The 17,591-nt window shown below is 53.1% G+C and overlaps 1 protein-coding gene across 3 annotated transcripts in view; it reads left to right on the top strand.

Moving 5' to 3' along the window:
- Positions 1-228: 228 nt before the first annotated feature.
- The window catches only part of EPHB2 (EPH receptor B2), a 186,040-nt gene continuing 168,677 nt past the window's right edge, over positions 229-17,591 (top strand). For 2 of the 3 annotated variants that reach the window (XM_033841608.2, XM_073794562.1), the window contains exon 1: positions 230-417. In XM_033841608.2, coding sequence (XP_033697499.1) covers positions 357-417 — 61 coding nt within the window. In that variant the 5' untranslated portion in view covers positions 230-356. Of the gene's footprint in view, positions 418-17,591 lie in introns of all 3 variants that reach the window. The other variant, XM_073794568.1, reaches the window with a different exon arrangement.

Raw genomic sequence — 17,591 nt, 5'->3', positions numbered from 1 at the left:
CGACAGCTCCGCGCTCCAGCGCCCGCAAGGCCCCCGGGTGGCCCCGAGGACGCGGGGGGCTGGGGCTCCAGGAGCGCGCGCGGCCAGCTGGGGTCCCGGGCGCGCGCGGGGAGCGGCGGCCCGGCCGGGATCCCCCCGCGCCCGCGGCTCAGGTGGGCCGCGCCCAGCGCTGGCGGAGCCCGGGTCCCCGTTCTGCCCGGGCTGGATGGCTCATTCTGCTGGCTGCGCGGTGGCGGCGGCTGTCTGTGCGCCGCGCCTCGCCGCTCCCCCCGGCCCCCCGAGCCCGGGGCGCGCGCTCCCGCCCGGGCCGCCCGGGCCCCGCGGCGCCGCGGCCCGAGGCCCCGGGAAGCGCAGCCATGGCCCTGCGGAGGCTGGGGGCCGCGCTGCTGCTGTTGCCGCTGCTCGCCGCCGTGGAAGGTGAGCGGGCGGGCGGGTGATGGGGGCGGGGAGCGGCCGGGCATGAGCGGCCACCGGCGCCCACCTCCGCCCGGCGGCCCGCAAAGTTTGCCCCGGGGCTCGCGCCGGGCGCAGGTGGCCGCGGGGAGGTGTGTCCGGCCGCGCCGGGAGGCTCGGGCCCCACGGGCGCCCGGGAACGGCAGGCGCTGATTGACTGTGCCAGGAGGAGGCGAAGGGACCATCTTGCGGAGGCTTTGTAGCCAGCCCGGCGAGCGCCGCCCAGGGCCGGGGGCTGCCCACGCGCGCTCGCCGCCCCCGGCCCGGCCACCCCCTGCGCGCGGGCCTGGCCTTGCTCGGCACGGGGTGGAGGGGCGCCGGCCGCGGGGCCCGGCGCGCAGTTGGGGCTGGAAAGTTTGGCAGGGAGCGGAGGGAGGACGGCACCGCGACTGGCTGGGGTGGGGGCTCCCGGTCCGCGCCCCCGGGATGGGGTCGGAGCCCCGAAGAGCGGGGACTGGCAGAGTGGAAGTGAGCGCGCCAGCACCCCCGCTCTGGTGCCTGCCCATCTCCCGCGGCTTACAATGGGGTCCCCTCCCCTGGAGGACTACGGGGGGGATGGGTGCGTGGGCATCTCTTAGCTGCGCGGGGTCTCCGGGCACCCCTGCCGGCCACCGCCCCGCTGGCGGCAGAGCTCAGAGTGGCCGCTGGAGCCCCGGGAACTCTCCAGCTGCCGCCAGGGCCAGACCAGATGCTCTTGCCATGTGTTGGCCTTGGCCAGGGTCTCTGGGCCGTCTCTCCATAGCCTCGTGTGTTGGTCCCACCCGACCCTCAAGGGGTCAGGGTGGCTGCCAAGTCTCCTGAGCCAGCGTGCTCTGGAGGGAAAGTTAGTGGGGTCTGGGTGTGTCCACCAGAAATGGACGAGCCTGTAGGGCAAGAAAGGAATATGGATAATGGTTCTCATGTGTACAGCTCTTTACAGTTTTCAAACCGCTTTACAGTTTATGAAGTACTTTGCACTATATGCAAAGTACTGTGGTTTACAACGTGCTGCACAGTTGACAAGATACTTTAAGCTTTACAAAGTGCTTTCCCACCCACAATTTTGTCGGATTCCCCAAAATAAGTCTTCCACGAAAGTCAGGTGGGTATGAATCTTACTTCCTTCTAGTAGAAAGGGAAACTAAGGCTCAGAAAAGTCAGTGTCTCACCCTGTGGTCACCGGGTGATAAAAATAGAATGGGGATCTCAGGTCTCTGAAGCTTGTGCTCTGTTCATTTTGCTGGGTCTTCTTGTCCCTAAACAGGGTGACCTCTTCCAGGATTCTGCCACCATAGGACCGAGGGGTACCTTCATCTCGGGCCATTTGGGGATGATGTGAAGCCCCTTTCCTTCTTGCAGCTCAAAAACCCCCAAAATACCGAAACAAAAAAAACCCTGATCGGACCAGGCATGGAGGCTGCAGCCTCTGCAAAAGGCGCAATGGGGGATCCCGTGCTATAACTTTAGTTTCTCAGTAATGAGTGCTTTAGTGACCGCAGTTCAGGGGGTGGAGGGGTGTCCCTGGATGGCAGCCGTAGTTTCTGGCACAGAGGCAGCTGTCCTCCGGCTCCTGGAGGATTTGGCGGCCGCCTGAGGTTTCCCGGAGTGGGGCCACTGGGGCACCAAGGGTGCCACGGGCCCTGGGTGTGGAGCGCAGCCCTGAGGCCTGGTGCTGATGGGAGCTCCCTGGAATATGGCTGAGGTACCACTTATTAGCTCTGGCTTTGGGGAAATGACTCATGCGTTGGCCCGCTATACATTGGGATGTTTACAGTATTATGGGGAGCTTGGCATAAATATTGCTATTCGGATTGTAGTCAGCGGTGCTGGAGGGGAAGAAAATTGGCCCCTCTCGTGTTGGAAAAGGCCTGGGTGTGTTTTTAATTACCGTGGGGTGGATGGAAGGGCCACGTCTGTCCGGCCATGTCCCTGGGAGGCGGCGGTCGGAATCTGGTGGGCTCTGGCCAGACTCGACCCAGGGCCCTGGACCCTGGACACAGGGCTGATCGGCTGCTGGCGTCACAGGAGGGCATGGCTGCTTGGGCTGCCACTTGGGGGGCAGGCTGGGAGGAGGGCTGTGGTCGGCACCCCAGACCTTGCTTCAGGCTCTTCCTTTGCCCCCTGGACACTAAGGAGTCTAGTCCATTAGGGGTTAAGAAGGAGCTGGCCTAATGGAGGGGGAGGTGGTGCGAGGTGGCGGTCAGAGGCCCCACTTCTCATTTACTATGGGACCCTGGGCCAGCTCCCTTCCCTATAAGGGGCTCAGCTTCTCTGGGTCTAAAATGTTCAACCTAGTCTCCTAGGATTCCATCATATGCACCCTGCCTCCCTTCCCTGAGCTTCAGTTTTCTCATCTGTCAAGTGAGGGTAATCATGCCAATGATTAGGCGTGTGTGTGAGATTCAGACCAGATAATGGATGGCAAAAAGTCACCTTGAAGAACTGTGTGGCCTCTGGGGGATGGAAGATGGGGATGGGCAGTGCTGTTCAGTGACACAACCAGAAGAGACAGGATCCTCCCGGGAGTAGCACAGTCTGTAAAAACAGGTCTGAAACTTGGAGTGATGGGAGGGCAGCCCCTGGGGCTCCCAGTACCCAGAGACGTGTGGCCACCACTCCTGGCCCTTCCCCCTCCTCGTGCCCTGTAGTAACAAGGCTGTCCTGAGTGTTAAGGTCTAGGAAATCCCCAGCCTCTGAGAGAGGAGAGAGGGTGTGTGTAGATTTTTTTCAGGCGGGGGAGGGTCCCTGTGTCAGGATGGTGAGTTTAGTATCTTAGTACCTCCCCCAAACCAGGAGACCCTCCAAAGGCAACGCAAGTCTGGAGCATCCGGCGTGGGCACTTGGAGAGGATGGAAGTGCGCTAGGGACGTGTCCAACAGAAGACCAGCCGCTAGATGGAATCCAAAAGTTGAAGTCTAGAGAAAACCGGTCTCCTCTGTACACTTGTTCTTTTGGTTTCCAAATATTTATGGAGCTTGTTATCTAGCTGGTGTGGTGCTGGCTCCTGGGGCGGGCAGGGAGATAGGGGACAAACTGATGGGGAAACAGTTGGCAAGATATAATGTGGTAAGTGTATCCCAAGTACTGCCAGGAGGAAGTTGTGAACCACCTGGGGCAGCAGAAGCCGTTCAGGATGGAAAGCCGGTCACTTTGTCATTTATGGCTTTATTCTTTGCCTCATTTTCTTACTTCCCATTCTCTCTGCAACAAAACTTTGTCAGCCACCTGCCACATTAATGAACCGTGTTCCCAAAAGTTAAGGAGGTTAACTTTGGGACTAAGAGGAGGCAAATTCTTTGCCTGGAAACAGCGTGTGTAGAGACACAGAGGCATGATGATTGGGTACTTACTTGGGTGTATCTGAGGGAGATGGGTGTTGAGGGCAGCAAAGGGGGATGAGGCTGAGAATGGAGAGCAGGGCTCGGATGGAAGGCTGAGGAGTTTGAACTTGATGCTGAGGGCAGTGGGGAGCCATTGAATGTTCTTGAGACATTGAGGGACCTGGCCAGATTTGTTTTTGGAAAGATCACTGGCTTCAGTGTGTGGGATATTCAGGTGAGCCAGACCCCGTCCTACCCAGTCAAGAGAAGGCCAGCTTGTCTCTTCCTTGCTAGACTCTGAGCTCCCTGAGGGAGCTCATCTGGCTCATTTTTGTGTCCACAGTTGTGGTAAAAAGAGCTCCGTTCAAATGCCGCCTCCCAGAGGCCTTCCCTGATTACCTCATCTAAAACAGGCTCAGTTCAGACACTTTCTATCCCTCCTGCTTTGTTTTACTTCAGAATACCCACTGCCATCTGAAACGGTATCAGAGATTTGTTGGTTTCCTTGTTTAGTGTCCATCTTGGCCACTAGACTGTAAACTCCAGGAGGGAAGAGGTTTTTGTCTGCCATGTTTGCTACGGCAGCCCAGTGCCTTGAACTGAGCCCAGTCACATGGTGCCCAGTAACTGAAAGACATAATCAGCTAAGGAACATTGAATGAATGAATGAATGAATGAATGTTGAGTGAACAAATGAACGAATATATTATACTGTGTTATACAGTAAGTATCCGGAGAAGGATACAGAGATGGAGGAGAGAGTCATCCGGCTGGGGAGATGAAGGAGATCTTCCAGGAGGGAGAAGCATAGGGATGATGTGAGCAGGGATCCAGAATGCAGGCCAATGGGGATAATGCAGAGATCAGTGCAGCCAGAGCTCAGGATTCAAATGGGCCAGCAGCAGCTGTGTGCTAGGCAAGTCCCCCTTCTTACAGAGGTTGAGGGAGCCTGCCTGCCCCTCCCCCTGCCATACACCTCTTGTCTCTCCCACTCCCAGCCCAGCCCTCTGCTTGGGCATTACCTATCTAAGACCCAGCGACCTTCAGTGGGATTAATTTAGAATTGGTTTCTCTTTTATGTTTATTTCTCCTGCTTCTCATTTTTAAAGGAGGCTGCTTTCATGTATTCGTCTTAGCCAGGAAATCAGGGCTTAGATTTAAAGCCCGAATTCAAAAGCAAGTTGACTTATTCATTCCTCCATCCATCTATATATTTTAAAAGAGTCACCAGGCACCTCCTTCCTGTCAGGTGCTGGGTGGGAGAAGGGATTCCAGCTTTGGTGGGAAACAAGGCTGGCCAACTTCACTGACTGTAGAGTAGAGAAAAGGAGGCACAGCCTTCTGAGCAATCAGACCTGGGTTCAAATCCCAACACTGCACACTGTGTGCCCTGGGCAAGGAGCTGGACACCGTGTCCTCAGGGGTTCTTGTGGACACCCACATAAAATGTCAGGCACGTGGCTATGTACAGTAGAGGCTGTTCTCAGCCCCACCAGGGCCCTCTTCCTTGGAGTGCCTATGGGTGTGGTCAGTGTTGGCTGTGTCCTAATTTGCCCCCCCCCCCGGCTTTTTGGCATTTAGATTGTTCAGGCAACGAATCAGCCCTCTGTGTCTCCCCCAGCCCATCGCACAGGCTCCTAACTGTCCCTCAGCCTTGGGATGGTGACCCCACAAGTGTGGGCAGGCCTGGAGCCCCATCTCTGCCTCCGTCTTCAGGGCCCTGTTGGGGGCAAATACTTGGTTCTTACAATGGCAGGGGGGTCTCTCAACTGGAGTCCACAGGCCTTCTTAGTTGTGGGGCTCTGGGATCACCCTGAAATTATAATAGAATGTTGGATGTTAATGTGATTTTCCAAGGAAGAGGGGCCTTAGCTTTCAGAAGATTCTCAAAACAGTTGTGAAAACACAAGCCTATACCCAGACTCACAGTGGAGGGCTTGAGTCCTAGGTTGGCCCCGTGGCCCTACTGCCAGCCCCCCTGCCCTGCTGTGGCCCCAGCCCCTCCTAGGGGGTTGTTCTTCCTGGTGCCTTTGGCCCCCGCCACTTCATCAAGGTTTTGCATCAGCCCCAAAGCCAGGATGGGGGAAGGTTCTCTGGGCAGCTATGCTGGGTACTCAGCAAGGCCCAGGGTACCAGCTTGTCATCTCTGCCTGCCCAGAGCTCACCTGTGAGCTTAGGCTGGAGGTCAAACCCCTGCAGGCAGAGAGATCCCTAAAGGAAGGGGCAGATGGAGCTGGCTGGTGACAGGCCTGGGCTGGACAAGGCAGAGGGGCTGTGCTCCCTCAGAGGGTGGAGGGGTGAGACCAGGATGGCCTCCTGGCAGAGGTGGGCCTGGCCTGCACCTCTGACCGAGGCCCCGTCCCATCTCGTGGCCTGGCCTGCTCGCCTGACTCAGCTGGAGATTTGGTAGATCCGGATCGAGGCCAGGGATCTGTATTTTTAACTCACTCCCCAGGTCTTTCCATTGGGCAGGCAGATTTGCGCCCCCCTCCCACCCAGTGCCCTAAGATAAAACACAGGACTCCCGGGAAAGAGGAAGAGAAGCCTCAGCAGGAAGCTGGAAAGGACTGAAATGAAGTGAAATCAATCAGTTAGTGCCCCCGGCCCAGGCTGCCTGCCTGCTGGTGAGCGGAGGGAGGCTTGGCTGGGGGAGGGCAGGGCAGGGCAGAATGTTTGCACACCTCTCAGGGGTGGAGTGGGCGGTTGGTCGTGACAGCACCTGGAAGCTTCCTGATTGGGATCGGCTGTCTGATAAGGCTGCCTTGAAAGCATTTTAGGGTTTTAGGGCCTTCTAAAGCAGGTGCCTTCCGGAGGGTGGAGAGGGGACACCTGTCTCCTCGGTACTCCTGAGTCACCTGGGGGCCTTGCCTAGACCCCCTTAGCCTGGGCCGTGAGCTTCCTGGAGCCATCTGCAGCCCCGCTGCCGCCCCCTGGGGGTAGGGGTATCCTCAGGGAAGAGACCTTGTCTGCTCTGTGGCCTCGAGCAAGTGATGTACTCTCTGAGCCTCAGTTTGCTGATCTGTAAATGGGAGATACTGCCTGTCAGAGGCTCGTGGTGAGGGTTAAATGAGGTCCTGTATACAGTGGCCAGCAGAGCAGCCTGACCCGCGGCTGTGCCAGTATTCATCAGTTGTCATTACTATGAAATGTCAGCACCCTTACTCCTTGCCGGAGTACTTGCTCCTTTCTCTGAAATCCCAGAGCCCTTTAGGCAAGCCCTGACCACTCTCTCCCTTGTTCCATAAACAGCATAGCCTGGGGGTTACAAGGATGTCTGGAGTCAGACTGTCCTTTACTCTGTGTCCTCTGGTCAGTTACTTAACCTCTCTGAGCCCTGGTTCCGTCACTTCTAAAATGGGGATAATAACAGTTCTTGAGGTGGTTGTGAGGAACGAATGGGTTAATGCATGAAAGATGAAGCTGACAGACTGAATGTGTACCTCATGTGTGATGAGCACGCAGTGAATATTAACTGTGGCTGTTATTTTTCGAAACGAGTGGGAAACCGGATTCAGAGTAGGGGGATGTGGGTGCCGTTTTACTAGGGGGCTGTCTCTCCAGCTCTCGCCCTCTTCACTTAACCCCAGGAAAAAGCCAAAGTTTCAGAGTTAAGTTCTGAGTCTATCTAACGTTTGCTGAGTAGTTGAAAGGCCCCTCGAGCCTGCCTCTCTGGTTCCCATCCAGGTTTTTCTCAAGGGTCCATCCCCACCCCAATTCAGCCTCCCTAATCCCAGGAAAGGGACAAGATCTTCTATAGCTGTGCCCTCCTTCTTGGTCCTATCTATGCCTGCCAGGCACCAACTTCCACACATGATCATGATAACAGCTCTTAGCTCTGCTAAGGGCGTTGTATATGTCATCTCATGCAGCTGCCCCCACAGCCTACCCAGTGCTTTGATTATTACGCCCATTTTACAGATGTGGAAACTGCAGCTCAGAAAGTGACTAGCCCAAGGACACGTAACTAGGGAGTGGGAAGCAGGGATTTGAACCCAGGTCTGGAGGACTCTGAAGCTCACGCTCTACACCGCCCTTCAAGTGGCCTCTGGAATGTATCTCCTGGCTCAGAGGAAATGCTTGGCTCTGGCGAGGGTCTCCAAGGCAGCCATCCAGCTCTGACTCCATCAACATCCTGAGATAATGCAAGCGGGAGGGAGGGTTCTGGAACTCACAAACCTGCCATAAAAATGCAATCTCTGTCATAATGGTCAGAATAATGTTGTTCTAACTTAGACAAATCGGGTGTTAACTCATTACATTGTAAGGGGTACCTCCACAGAGAACTGAGGCTGTGGAACAGTCACGGGGCCATTCGTAGCTTGTATTTCTAAACCCGCTAGCTCATCGGGTTTTCACAGCAACCCGGTAAGTGGGCGGGAGCCATGGGGCCCATTTTAGAGATTAGGAAACTAAGGCCTGGGGGGATAACGGGACTTGCACAAGGTCAGTGGCCAGAGCAAGCTTGAAGCCCAAGGCCAGTCTCAAGGCCCAGAGATCGTCAATCCAATTTGAATTCTCAGCCAACATTTAAAAATCAAGAGCGTTTACAGAGCAATCCCGTTTCTGGCTTTGTGAGAAGTCAGACAATCTGGCTTCCCTGGGCCCACATTCCCACATGGCCACAGTTGGCTGGAGCCGAATAGCGGCTGCCTCTTCAGATAGAACACGTGAACACGGGGGTAGCTCACCACCACCTTGCGTCACACATTTGTGTTACTTGTCTGGCTCCTGTAGGGTTCAAGTTTGCCTCCTAGCTCTGCCCCTGTCTGTCTTGTGATCTGGAGTAAATTGCTTCTCCTCCCCGGGCCTCAGCTACCTCCTGTCTAAAATGAGGAAGTGGGACTCAGTGGTTTTGGAGGCGCCTTCCAGCTCCGGGATTCAATGCCCAGTACCAGGCTCCAAGCAAGGGAGGAGAGAGCTGGAAAGAGGACAGGGCTCTGCCCCTGGGAAGTGTATCAGTTATCCACTGCCGCCTAATAAGCCACCGCAAAATGTACTGTCTCAAAACAACAGTGATTTAGCGTTTCTCCTGGTTCAGTGGAGTGGCTGGATGAGGCTGGGCATTCTGCTCCACGTGGTGTCGGCTGGGAGCACTCCTGAGCTTGCCCTCGGCGAGGCTGTGCCGGAAGGTCACCCACATCTCTGAGGCCCTGGTAGGGAAGGCTGGAAGACCGGGCCCGCTCTCTCACTCCTCACGATCTCTCACTGGTCAGTAGTCTACACTGAGCTTTCCCTGGCGGCTGGCTCCCAAGAGGGTAAAGCAGAAACCGTAAGACTTCTCGAGGCCTGGGCTGTAATGTCACAGAACATCACCCCTGCAGCCAAAGCAGGTCACAAAGCCATCTCAGATTCATCCCAGGCTTCCTCATCCGGTTCAGGGAGAGGGGAAATACACTGGGCTTGATTTTCTGTTCCGTCGTTAAAGGGAAGCGCCGTTTCCTGCCGACGGTTTAACACGCAGCGTCTGCCCGTGCGTTGCCCAGCGTAGTCTTCAGCGCGTCTTTGGAGGTGATGCTCATCGCCCCCCCCCCCACCCGCCCACTCCACCATGTGCACGCATCTCCTTGTGCTCTGGGCCAACCTGTGGTCCAGACTTAGCTGTAGGCCCCCTTCACGGGAGACGGCTTTGTGTTTAGTGATGGCCCGTATAGTTGGTGGCCACGTGGGAGACAGTCTACCACCGGGACCGACAGGGCAGGGACTCTCCACTTCACCTCGTCCCCTGCTCCGCCCAAGGCCTGGTGCATGGTAGGCGCTAAAGAGATGTTTGTGCAGTAAAGGAACCTACAAATTAATTACAAATAATAACCCAGGTCATAGCTATTCAAGACCAGGCATGAGGAAGAGGCCCTGGGCTGGTGGGATTGAATTTGGAGGATGGAACCAAGGCGCCCCTGTGGCTTGGAGCAGGTCACATCGCCCCTCTGGGCCTCAGTTTTCTCCTTGGTAAATAGGGGATCATGATTTAACCACCTGAGAAGGCTGTGCCAGGGAGCAGCTGTGTTCTTCATTCAACCGTAAAAGAACCTGTAATGACGTGACTGTGGTTTGTCAGTCCTGCCTTAGCCAGGGGCCACTGTAGGAGCAGGGAAGCACTGGGGGAAATCTGAATGTCTAAAGGCATTGGTTGACCAGTTGCTGTTAAGCGTAAGTCTGGACTACAGGTTGGCTGAGAGCACGTGGAGATGTGTGCACATGGTGAAGTAGGTGGGGACACAGCTCTGAGCAGTGCCTTCAAAGATGTGTTGAAGACCATGGGCAACACGTAGACAAATTTTATTGTCAAACCATTAAGCAGGAAACAGGGCTTCTGTTTGCTGACTGAACAGGAATCAAGCCTACACCGACAATATATTTTGTTTACTTTTCTTCTTAATTATATGTGGGGAAGGGTCATTTTATTTTATTTTAGTTTTTTAAATATTTATTTTGGCTGCGCCACATCTTAGTTGCAGCATGCGGGATCTTTAGTTGCAGCACACGGAATCTTTAGGTGCGGCATGCGGACTCTTAGTTGTGGCATGCACGCGGGAACTAGTTCCCTGACCAGGGATCGAACCTGGGCCCCCTGCATTGGGAGCGTGGAGTCTTACCCACTGGACCACCAGGGAAGTCCCTACACAGATAATATAAGCACATAATAAATCATAAGAGTCCTTCTGATACACCTTAGTCTTTTATTTTTAGAAACACTAAAAATATGTTTGGGTATGTTTCTTATTTGCACAAGGGGAGCTGAATTATTATTTGGGGTCTAGTTTTGTTACCCAAAGTCTAAGTCTTATTCTTTTAGTAAGTGAGTTAAGCCTGCTCATGTTTTTTGTTTTTTTTATATAAATTTATTTATTTTAATTTTGGCTGCGTTGAGTCTTCGTTGCTGCGCATGGGCTTTTCTCTAGTTGCAGCGAGCGGGGGCTACTCTTCGTTGTGGTGCACGGGCTTCTCATTGCGGTGGCTTCTCTTGTTGTGGACCATGGGCTCTAGGCACGCGGGCTCAGTAGCTGTGGCTCGTGGGCTCTAGGGCACAGGCTCAGTAGTTGTGGCGCACGAGCTTAGTTGCTCCGCGGCATGCGGGATCTTCCTGGACCAGGGCTCAAACCCGTGTCCCCTGCACTGGCAGGCGGATTCTTAACCACTGCGCCACCAGGGAAGCCCCTGCTCATGTTTATTGATGTAACTGATATGTTTGGTCTCAACTCTGTTGTGATATTTTATAATATTGTGTATTTTATTGGCTGTGCTTCTTTTTCTACCGGATGTGAATTCTTTACTCTGGTTTATTTAAATATGTTTGGTATTTAGGAAGGTTTTTGGTTTTGTTCTGGTGGTAACCTTTGTACTTATGCCTTCTTTCTTCTGCAGTGTCTAACTTGCTCTTATAGCATCCAGTGTGTTCCTTCTCTCTAGAATTTCCATTTGTGTCTTTTTTGTATCTTTCTTGTCTCTACTGAACAGATTCAGCCTTTTCCTTCTTAAACATATTAAACAGTTATATTAAAATAAATAAACAAACAAATAAATAAATAAATCCCAAGAGTCCTGGCCTGAGACCTCAGACTCACAGGCTGTCCGGGTTGTGAATGAGTGAGGTGAGCTGGGCGTTCAACAAACAGCAGTGCCCCGGGAGAGCACATCTTGTCTAAAGAAGGCAGGTGCTACCCACTCTTGACCGTGTTGCTGTGCCGGGATTAGGGCGCAGTTTTGCCAGATCTTCTGGTTTACAAAACTCTTTTTTTTTTTTAATTAATTAATTTATTTTATTTTATTTTTTTGGCTGTGTTGGGTCTTCGTTGCTGCACGCGGGCTTTTCTCTAGTTGCGGCGAGCGGGGGCTACTCTTTGTTGCGGTGTGTGGTCTTCTCATTGCAGTGGCTTCTCTTGTTGCGGAGCCAGGCTCTAGTTGCACAGGCTTCAGTAGTTGTGGTTCACGGGCTCAGTAGTTGTGGCTCGTGGGCTCTAGAGCACAGGCTCAGTAGTTTTGGCGCACGGGCTTAGTTGCTCTGCGGCATGTGGGATCTTCCCGGACCAGGGCTCGAACCCGTGTCCCCTGCATTGGCAGGCGGTTCTTAACCACTGCACCACCAGGGAAGCCCTGGTTTGCAAAATTCTGATGTTTATGGAAAAACTGGGTTTTAAATGTTTGCTCAGTTTATTCTAAAATATAGTCCTGGCCAAACCACATCGTGTTTGCTGGCTGGATTTGGCTCCCTGGCTGACAGTTTACAAGCTCTAGCTGAGGTGTTGCGGGGAGAAGTAGCAAGGGTGTTGTTACCTCCATTCTACAGATGGAGAATTTGAGGCTCAGAGAGCTGAAGTGACTTGCCTAAGGTCAGTGAAGGTGTCAGATATGCTGGTAGGCAGTGATGGTGTCGGAAATGCCTCATAACCTTGGACTGGGGAGTCTTTTTTCCTGGAATTTCCCTCCATGGTTTCTGTTTCCCACCTTCCAGAACAATCCAGGTGCAGAAGCCCCTTCTTGCAGGCATCTGCCATGTTTGAAGGCAGAGAGCATGTCTTCCTTCAGTTTCTTCTTTGAGGGCAGAGTTGGTGGAATGGAAGGCTCGTGGTCTTGGAGTAGAACCATGCCAGGTTGGACCTCTGGCTCTGATACTTACAAACAGCCTGACCTTGGCCCTTTTAACTTACCTCTTTGCACCTCAGTTTCTTCCATGGTAAAATGGGGTTAGGAAAGCTTCCTAGAAGAGGTGACTTCTAAGATGCTTAGTAAGGAAGAGCCAGGTGAAGAAGTGGCAAGGCAGGCATTCCAGGCAATGGGACATCAACAGAGATCCGAATGGGAGGCCCATGAGTGTGTGATGTATTTGGGGAGCTGGAAAGGGTCCTGTGACTGAGAACAGGGCATGCCAAGCATCGGGGCGGGGCACAAGCTGCCTGGCCCCAGCAGGGAGAGAGTGTGGGGTCAACATTCCCATTATGACGACGACATATGTCCACAGCACCAACTTGTCACTTGGCCTGAGTCCATGGGAAGCCGGAAGGACAAAAAGCATCTGAAACGTGTAAGTGGGGAGAAAGCGGCTTAGCGCACAGTGGGATGCGTCCGCCTGAATGGGGCTTCTCCACCTCTCACGGGGAGGCAGAGCCTGGGAACTGCCCCGGCCAGAACCCGTGGGGCCTTTCTGGAACCCACGAAAGGCTGTAGCCCAGGGAATCTGTTCGAGTTGGGGCCCCGGCTGGTACGTCCTCTCGCCTGTCCTCGTCAGTGTCAGCTGTCACTCCCCACAGCCTCAGATGGCAGTTCCTGCGGCTCTCGGGAAAACAGTCGAAAGCGCTCCTGAGATGCCAAGGAGGCCCTGAGGCTGGGTGTCCCCGAGCCGCCCGGAAGCCCAGCCGCGCCAGCAAAGTTCAGGACTCCCTTCTGACTGGCCCCTTCTGGAGTTGAAAGGGTTCCGATGAGGCCAGGCCCCTTGGCCTGGGTCCAGGGACATAGACGAGGCAAGAGACGGCTGGGGCAAGATCCTGGACTTCGGAGACAGTCAGACTGTTTAAATCCTGGCTTCTCCACGCACCAGCTGTGTCGCCTTGGGTAGGTCATTTCCTCCTTGGCCTTAGTTTCATCTGGCAAATGAGGATAATATCACCGATAAAAGAGATAATGTATGAAAAGCAGGTGTTTACCCAACCTCTCCTAGCCTCAGTTTCTCAGCGGTTTAGTGATTTATAAGAGTAGTGGTAATAATAACAGTAGCAACAAGCACTTATTGAGGGCTTGCTAGAGACCAGGAACTGGGTTTAGTGTTATTATTGCCTGCATCCTATAGATGAAAAAATTAAGGCTTAGAGAAAATAAATAATTTGCCCACCGTCATTCAGCCAGTAATGGTGGAGCTGGACTCTAAATTCAGGCAGGCTGGGCTTCCCTGGTGGCACAGTGGTTAAGAATCCGCCTGCCAATGCAGGGGACATGGGTCCAAGCCCTGGTCTGGGAAGATCCCACATGCCACGGAGCAACTAAGCCCGTGCGCCACAACTACTGAGCCTGCTCTCTAAAGCCCACCAGCCACAACTACTGAAGCCCGCACGCCTAGAGCCCGTGCTCCGCAACAAGAGAAGCCACCACAATGAGAAGCCCGCGCACCGCAACAAAGAGTAGCCCCCGCTTGCCGCAACTAGAGAAAGCCCGCGTACAGCAACGAAGACCAAAAATAAATAAAATAAATAAGTTAAAAAATGATAATAATAAATAAATAAATTCAGGCAGCCTGACGTCAAAATAGATTGACAAAGAGCTGATTTCTTTTCTTTCCTTCTCCTTTTTTTTTTTTTTTTTGGCTGTGCTGGGTCTTCCTTGCTGCGCGCAGGCTTTTCTCTAGTTGCGGCGAGTGGGGGCTACTCTTTGTTGCGGTGCGCGGGCTTCTCATTGCAGTGGCTTCTCTTATTGTGGAGCATGGGCTGTAGGCACGCAGACTTCAGTAGCTGTGGCTGGTGGGCTTCAGTAGTTGTGGCTCACGGGCTCCAGAGCACAGGCTCAGTAGTTGTGGCGCATGGGCTCAGTTGCTCCGCTGCATGTGGGATCTTCCCCGACCAGGGATCGAACCCGTGTCCCCTGCATTGGCAGGCAGAGTCTTAACCACTGTGCCACCAGAGAAGTCCCTCTTTTCTTCTTTTTGGTATTTCAAACATACAGAAAAATTTTAAGTAAACACCCATATATCCTTCACCTAGATTCAACAATTGTGACCATTTTGCCACATTTGCATCCCTCTTTGTATGGGTGTATGTGTATGTATGTGTATATTTTTTGCTGAACCATTTGAACATAAATTGCTGACATGGACAAAGCACTAATGTTGACTGAGAAGTGATCCATGTATGTCTGAGATCACTTTGCCTGGCACCCAGGAGGACTTGAACATTGGCAGCAGTTAGGAAGAATAGAATACCTACGGCCGACCAAGGGATCCCCCGTTCTACCTTATTCAGTGCTCGATGTGGCCTAGGTGGGAACTGTTAGCGGTGTCTTCATTTTCAGAAGAAGGAAGAAAGACTCAAAGGTTAAGTAACTTACAGCAAAATGTGAGGTTGTGATTTACACCTGTGTCTACTTGACAGCAAAGGCTCTCCCACAAAACTTTGGGGGCCCGCTTTTCTCCCCATCAGGTTTACCTCTATTGTAGCCACCAGAGCACAAGCCAGGGCAGCATGTGGCAACTTTGCTCCCAGCTGTAGTTGGACATGGCCCTTTCTCTCTGGGAATCGAGGGGAAATTATAGAGGCAGATGGACTTGGAAAAGTTGGGGACTGGCCCAGGGTTCACAGTTAATCAAGTGGTCATGAGGACTCAGGCCTTGGGACTTCTAGAATACACCATGCTGTTTTATGTTGCCCCCTTGCCTGGGTACCCTTCTCACCTTCTTCCTCTGGCTAATTCTTGCTGCGTATTAAGACCAAGTTTGAGTGTCTCCTATTTGAAGCCTGCCCTGACCTCTCTGATCCCTCCCACTTCTGTGTGTAGTGTTGGACTGTCCTTGGTGACTTCTGTGTTCTTAGTGGCACTTTGTATGTACCTGTTTTATATTGCCTAGGTTAGATCATACTGGATACTGTGTCAACGTGTCTGGTTTACCCCCAACCATACTGGGAGATCCTCAGTCATACTGGTTGAGTAGAGTACAGTTGGAGAACTAAATAGCTGAGCAGTTGGATGGGAGCTTGAGTGATTGATGGCTGGATGGATAGAGAATGAGGGCATGGATTGGATGGATGGATGAATGATGGGCAGGTTGATAGGTGGATAAATGGATAGAGATAGATGGATAGATAGATAGATAGAGAAAAGGATGGAGATTGCATGGATTGGATGGATGGAGGGATGGTTGAATGGGTGGAGGGATGATGGATGGATGGATGGATAATGGCAAAATGGTTGCATGTTTTAGATAGTTGGTTGGATAAATGGATGGAAGAACAAACAAACACAAAAAACCAGAGTACATTTCTCCCCCTCAGATTCCCTTTGGCATCTAGACTGTGATATTTCCTTATTCTCCACTTTCTGGACTTAGAAAGAGCTGGTCAGCAGCACACTCCCCAGGTTTGGAGAAACCTTCTGAGCCACTGACTGTGGTTTTGCCAAAGTTGCTGCACTGGGGAGTTCCAGAAACGTTGGCCCCCAAAGTGAATTTCTGTAAAGTAAATCCTATTTTCCCATTGACTTGTCTCACAGTTTTGGAGCTGTGTGCCTGCTGTCAGGAGCTGGTACTCTCAGAGGCTGGTGGCAGGTGGGGGAAGAGCTTGAACTCCCGGGGGCATCAGCTGCTCTGAGCTTCCACTCACTCAACCTTGAGAGCAGCCTGATGCTGGCCAGGAGCACAGGAGCTTGGAGCCAGGGGAACAGATTTGGCATCTGGTCCCAGAAGCCCCAGCTTCCAGTAGGATGCTATGCTTCTGGGGTAGCACACTCAGTCTCCCCCAGGCTTATCGGTTTCCATTCATCTGTCCATTACATCCTTCCTTCTTTCCCATAGTCCTAGCTTCCTTCCTTCTCTCCATTCATCCATCCTTTTATTCTGTCTATCCATTCAACCATCATTTATGAAAGCCTCCAGGATGCTGGGGGACATAGAGGAGAATGAATCAGAATTGACTTTCTCGTGTTAAAGAGTTATATCCCAGCAGAGGGATGGGCGATGTCTCCCTCCTCTTCCTCCTTTTCCGTCTCTTTCCCTTCCCCTTCTCTTTCTCCTATTTCTCTTCCATCATCAACATCATCATCATAGCAGCCTCTCACCATTGAGTCCCTATTAAGTGCTCGGTACCATACTAGCTGCTTTTCTGACACTTTCTCATTTATTCCCCTCAATAACCCTGCATCATAGTTATTATCACTGATTTTGCCAATAAAAAAGCAGGTTCAGAGACGTTTGGTGAAGTGATAAATACTTGGGTGTAATGGAATTTGTTGAGTGCAGAGGGGACATGTCTTCCAGCCTGGGCTGGTGGAAGGCATATTTATATTTAGCCCAGTAGGATTTTTGACCCATGGTAAATGGAATGGAGGGCATTCTTAGCAGAGGGGACAGCTTGAGCGAAGGCCGAGAGGGGCGGGTTTGTAGAAGCCACAGTGAATGAAACTGTGTGAAAGAAAGAAAAGGGAGATGAGGCTGGGGAGAAGGTTGGAGCCAGGTAAGAGAGGCCTTGAGTAACAAGGCCTCTCTTGTGTTTGAACTTGATGCTGGAGGCAGTAGGGAGCCATGGAAGGAAATCAGAAGCAGGGAAGGGTTCACGAAGATGGCCATGGGGGCTGGTGTGGGGGGAGGATCCAGAGCGGGGAGGGGCAGGCTGGGAGGGGTGTGTGGGGTCTGGCCCAGATTAAACCAGACCCTGGGTGCAGGCTAAGCCTGCCCAGCCAGCTCCTCTGGTCATGGGAGGGGCCAGGATGTAGGGAACATACTGGGAGGGGGGCCAGAATGGTGGGAACCATGGCAGAGTGAACATGTCAGGGAGGGCAGCTGCCTGGCCCCTTGCCTCCCCTCCTGGAAGCCCTCCAGCTTCTCCAGAGAGCTCCTGGGAGCCTGTCCGACCCCACCCACTTCACCCCTTGGTGCCAGGGAAAGGTTGTGGACACCTTGCTGGGGCTCAGCAATTCCACAGAGCCTAGCCAACCCAGGCAGCACACCAGGAACGATCCCAGAATGCAAAATACTAGAGCCGGACATGTGGGGAAACTGAGACCAGAAGGGGACAGCACCTGCCTGAGGTCACACAGGGCCGGTTGCAGGCCTGGGACTAGGTCTGCACCTGCTAAAAATCTTTCCAGGGGAGATAAAACCTTTAAAACCAGTGGCTCCCTTTTGTAGCTGTAGAGACTTGGATAAAT

The sequence above is a fragment of the Tursiops truncatus genome, chromosome 1 (assembly GCF_011762595.2).
Source record: "Tursiops truncatus isolate mTurTru1 chromosome 1, mTurTru1.mat.Y, whole genome shotgun sequence".
NCBI lineage: Eukaryota > Metazoa > Chordata > Mammalia > Artiodactyla > Delphinidae > Tursiops > Tursiops truncatus.
The sequence above is the reverse complement of the archived record's forward strand: the minus strand, read 5'-3'. Positions and strand labels throughout refer to the sequence as shown.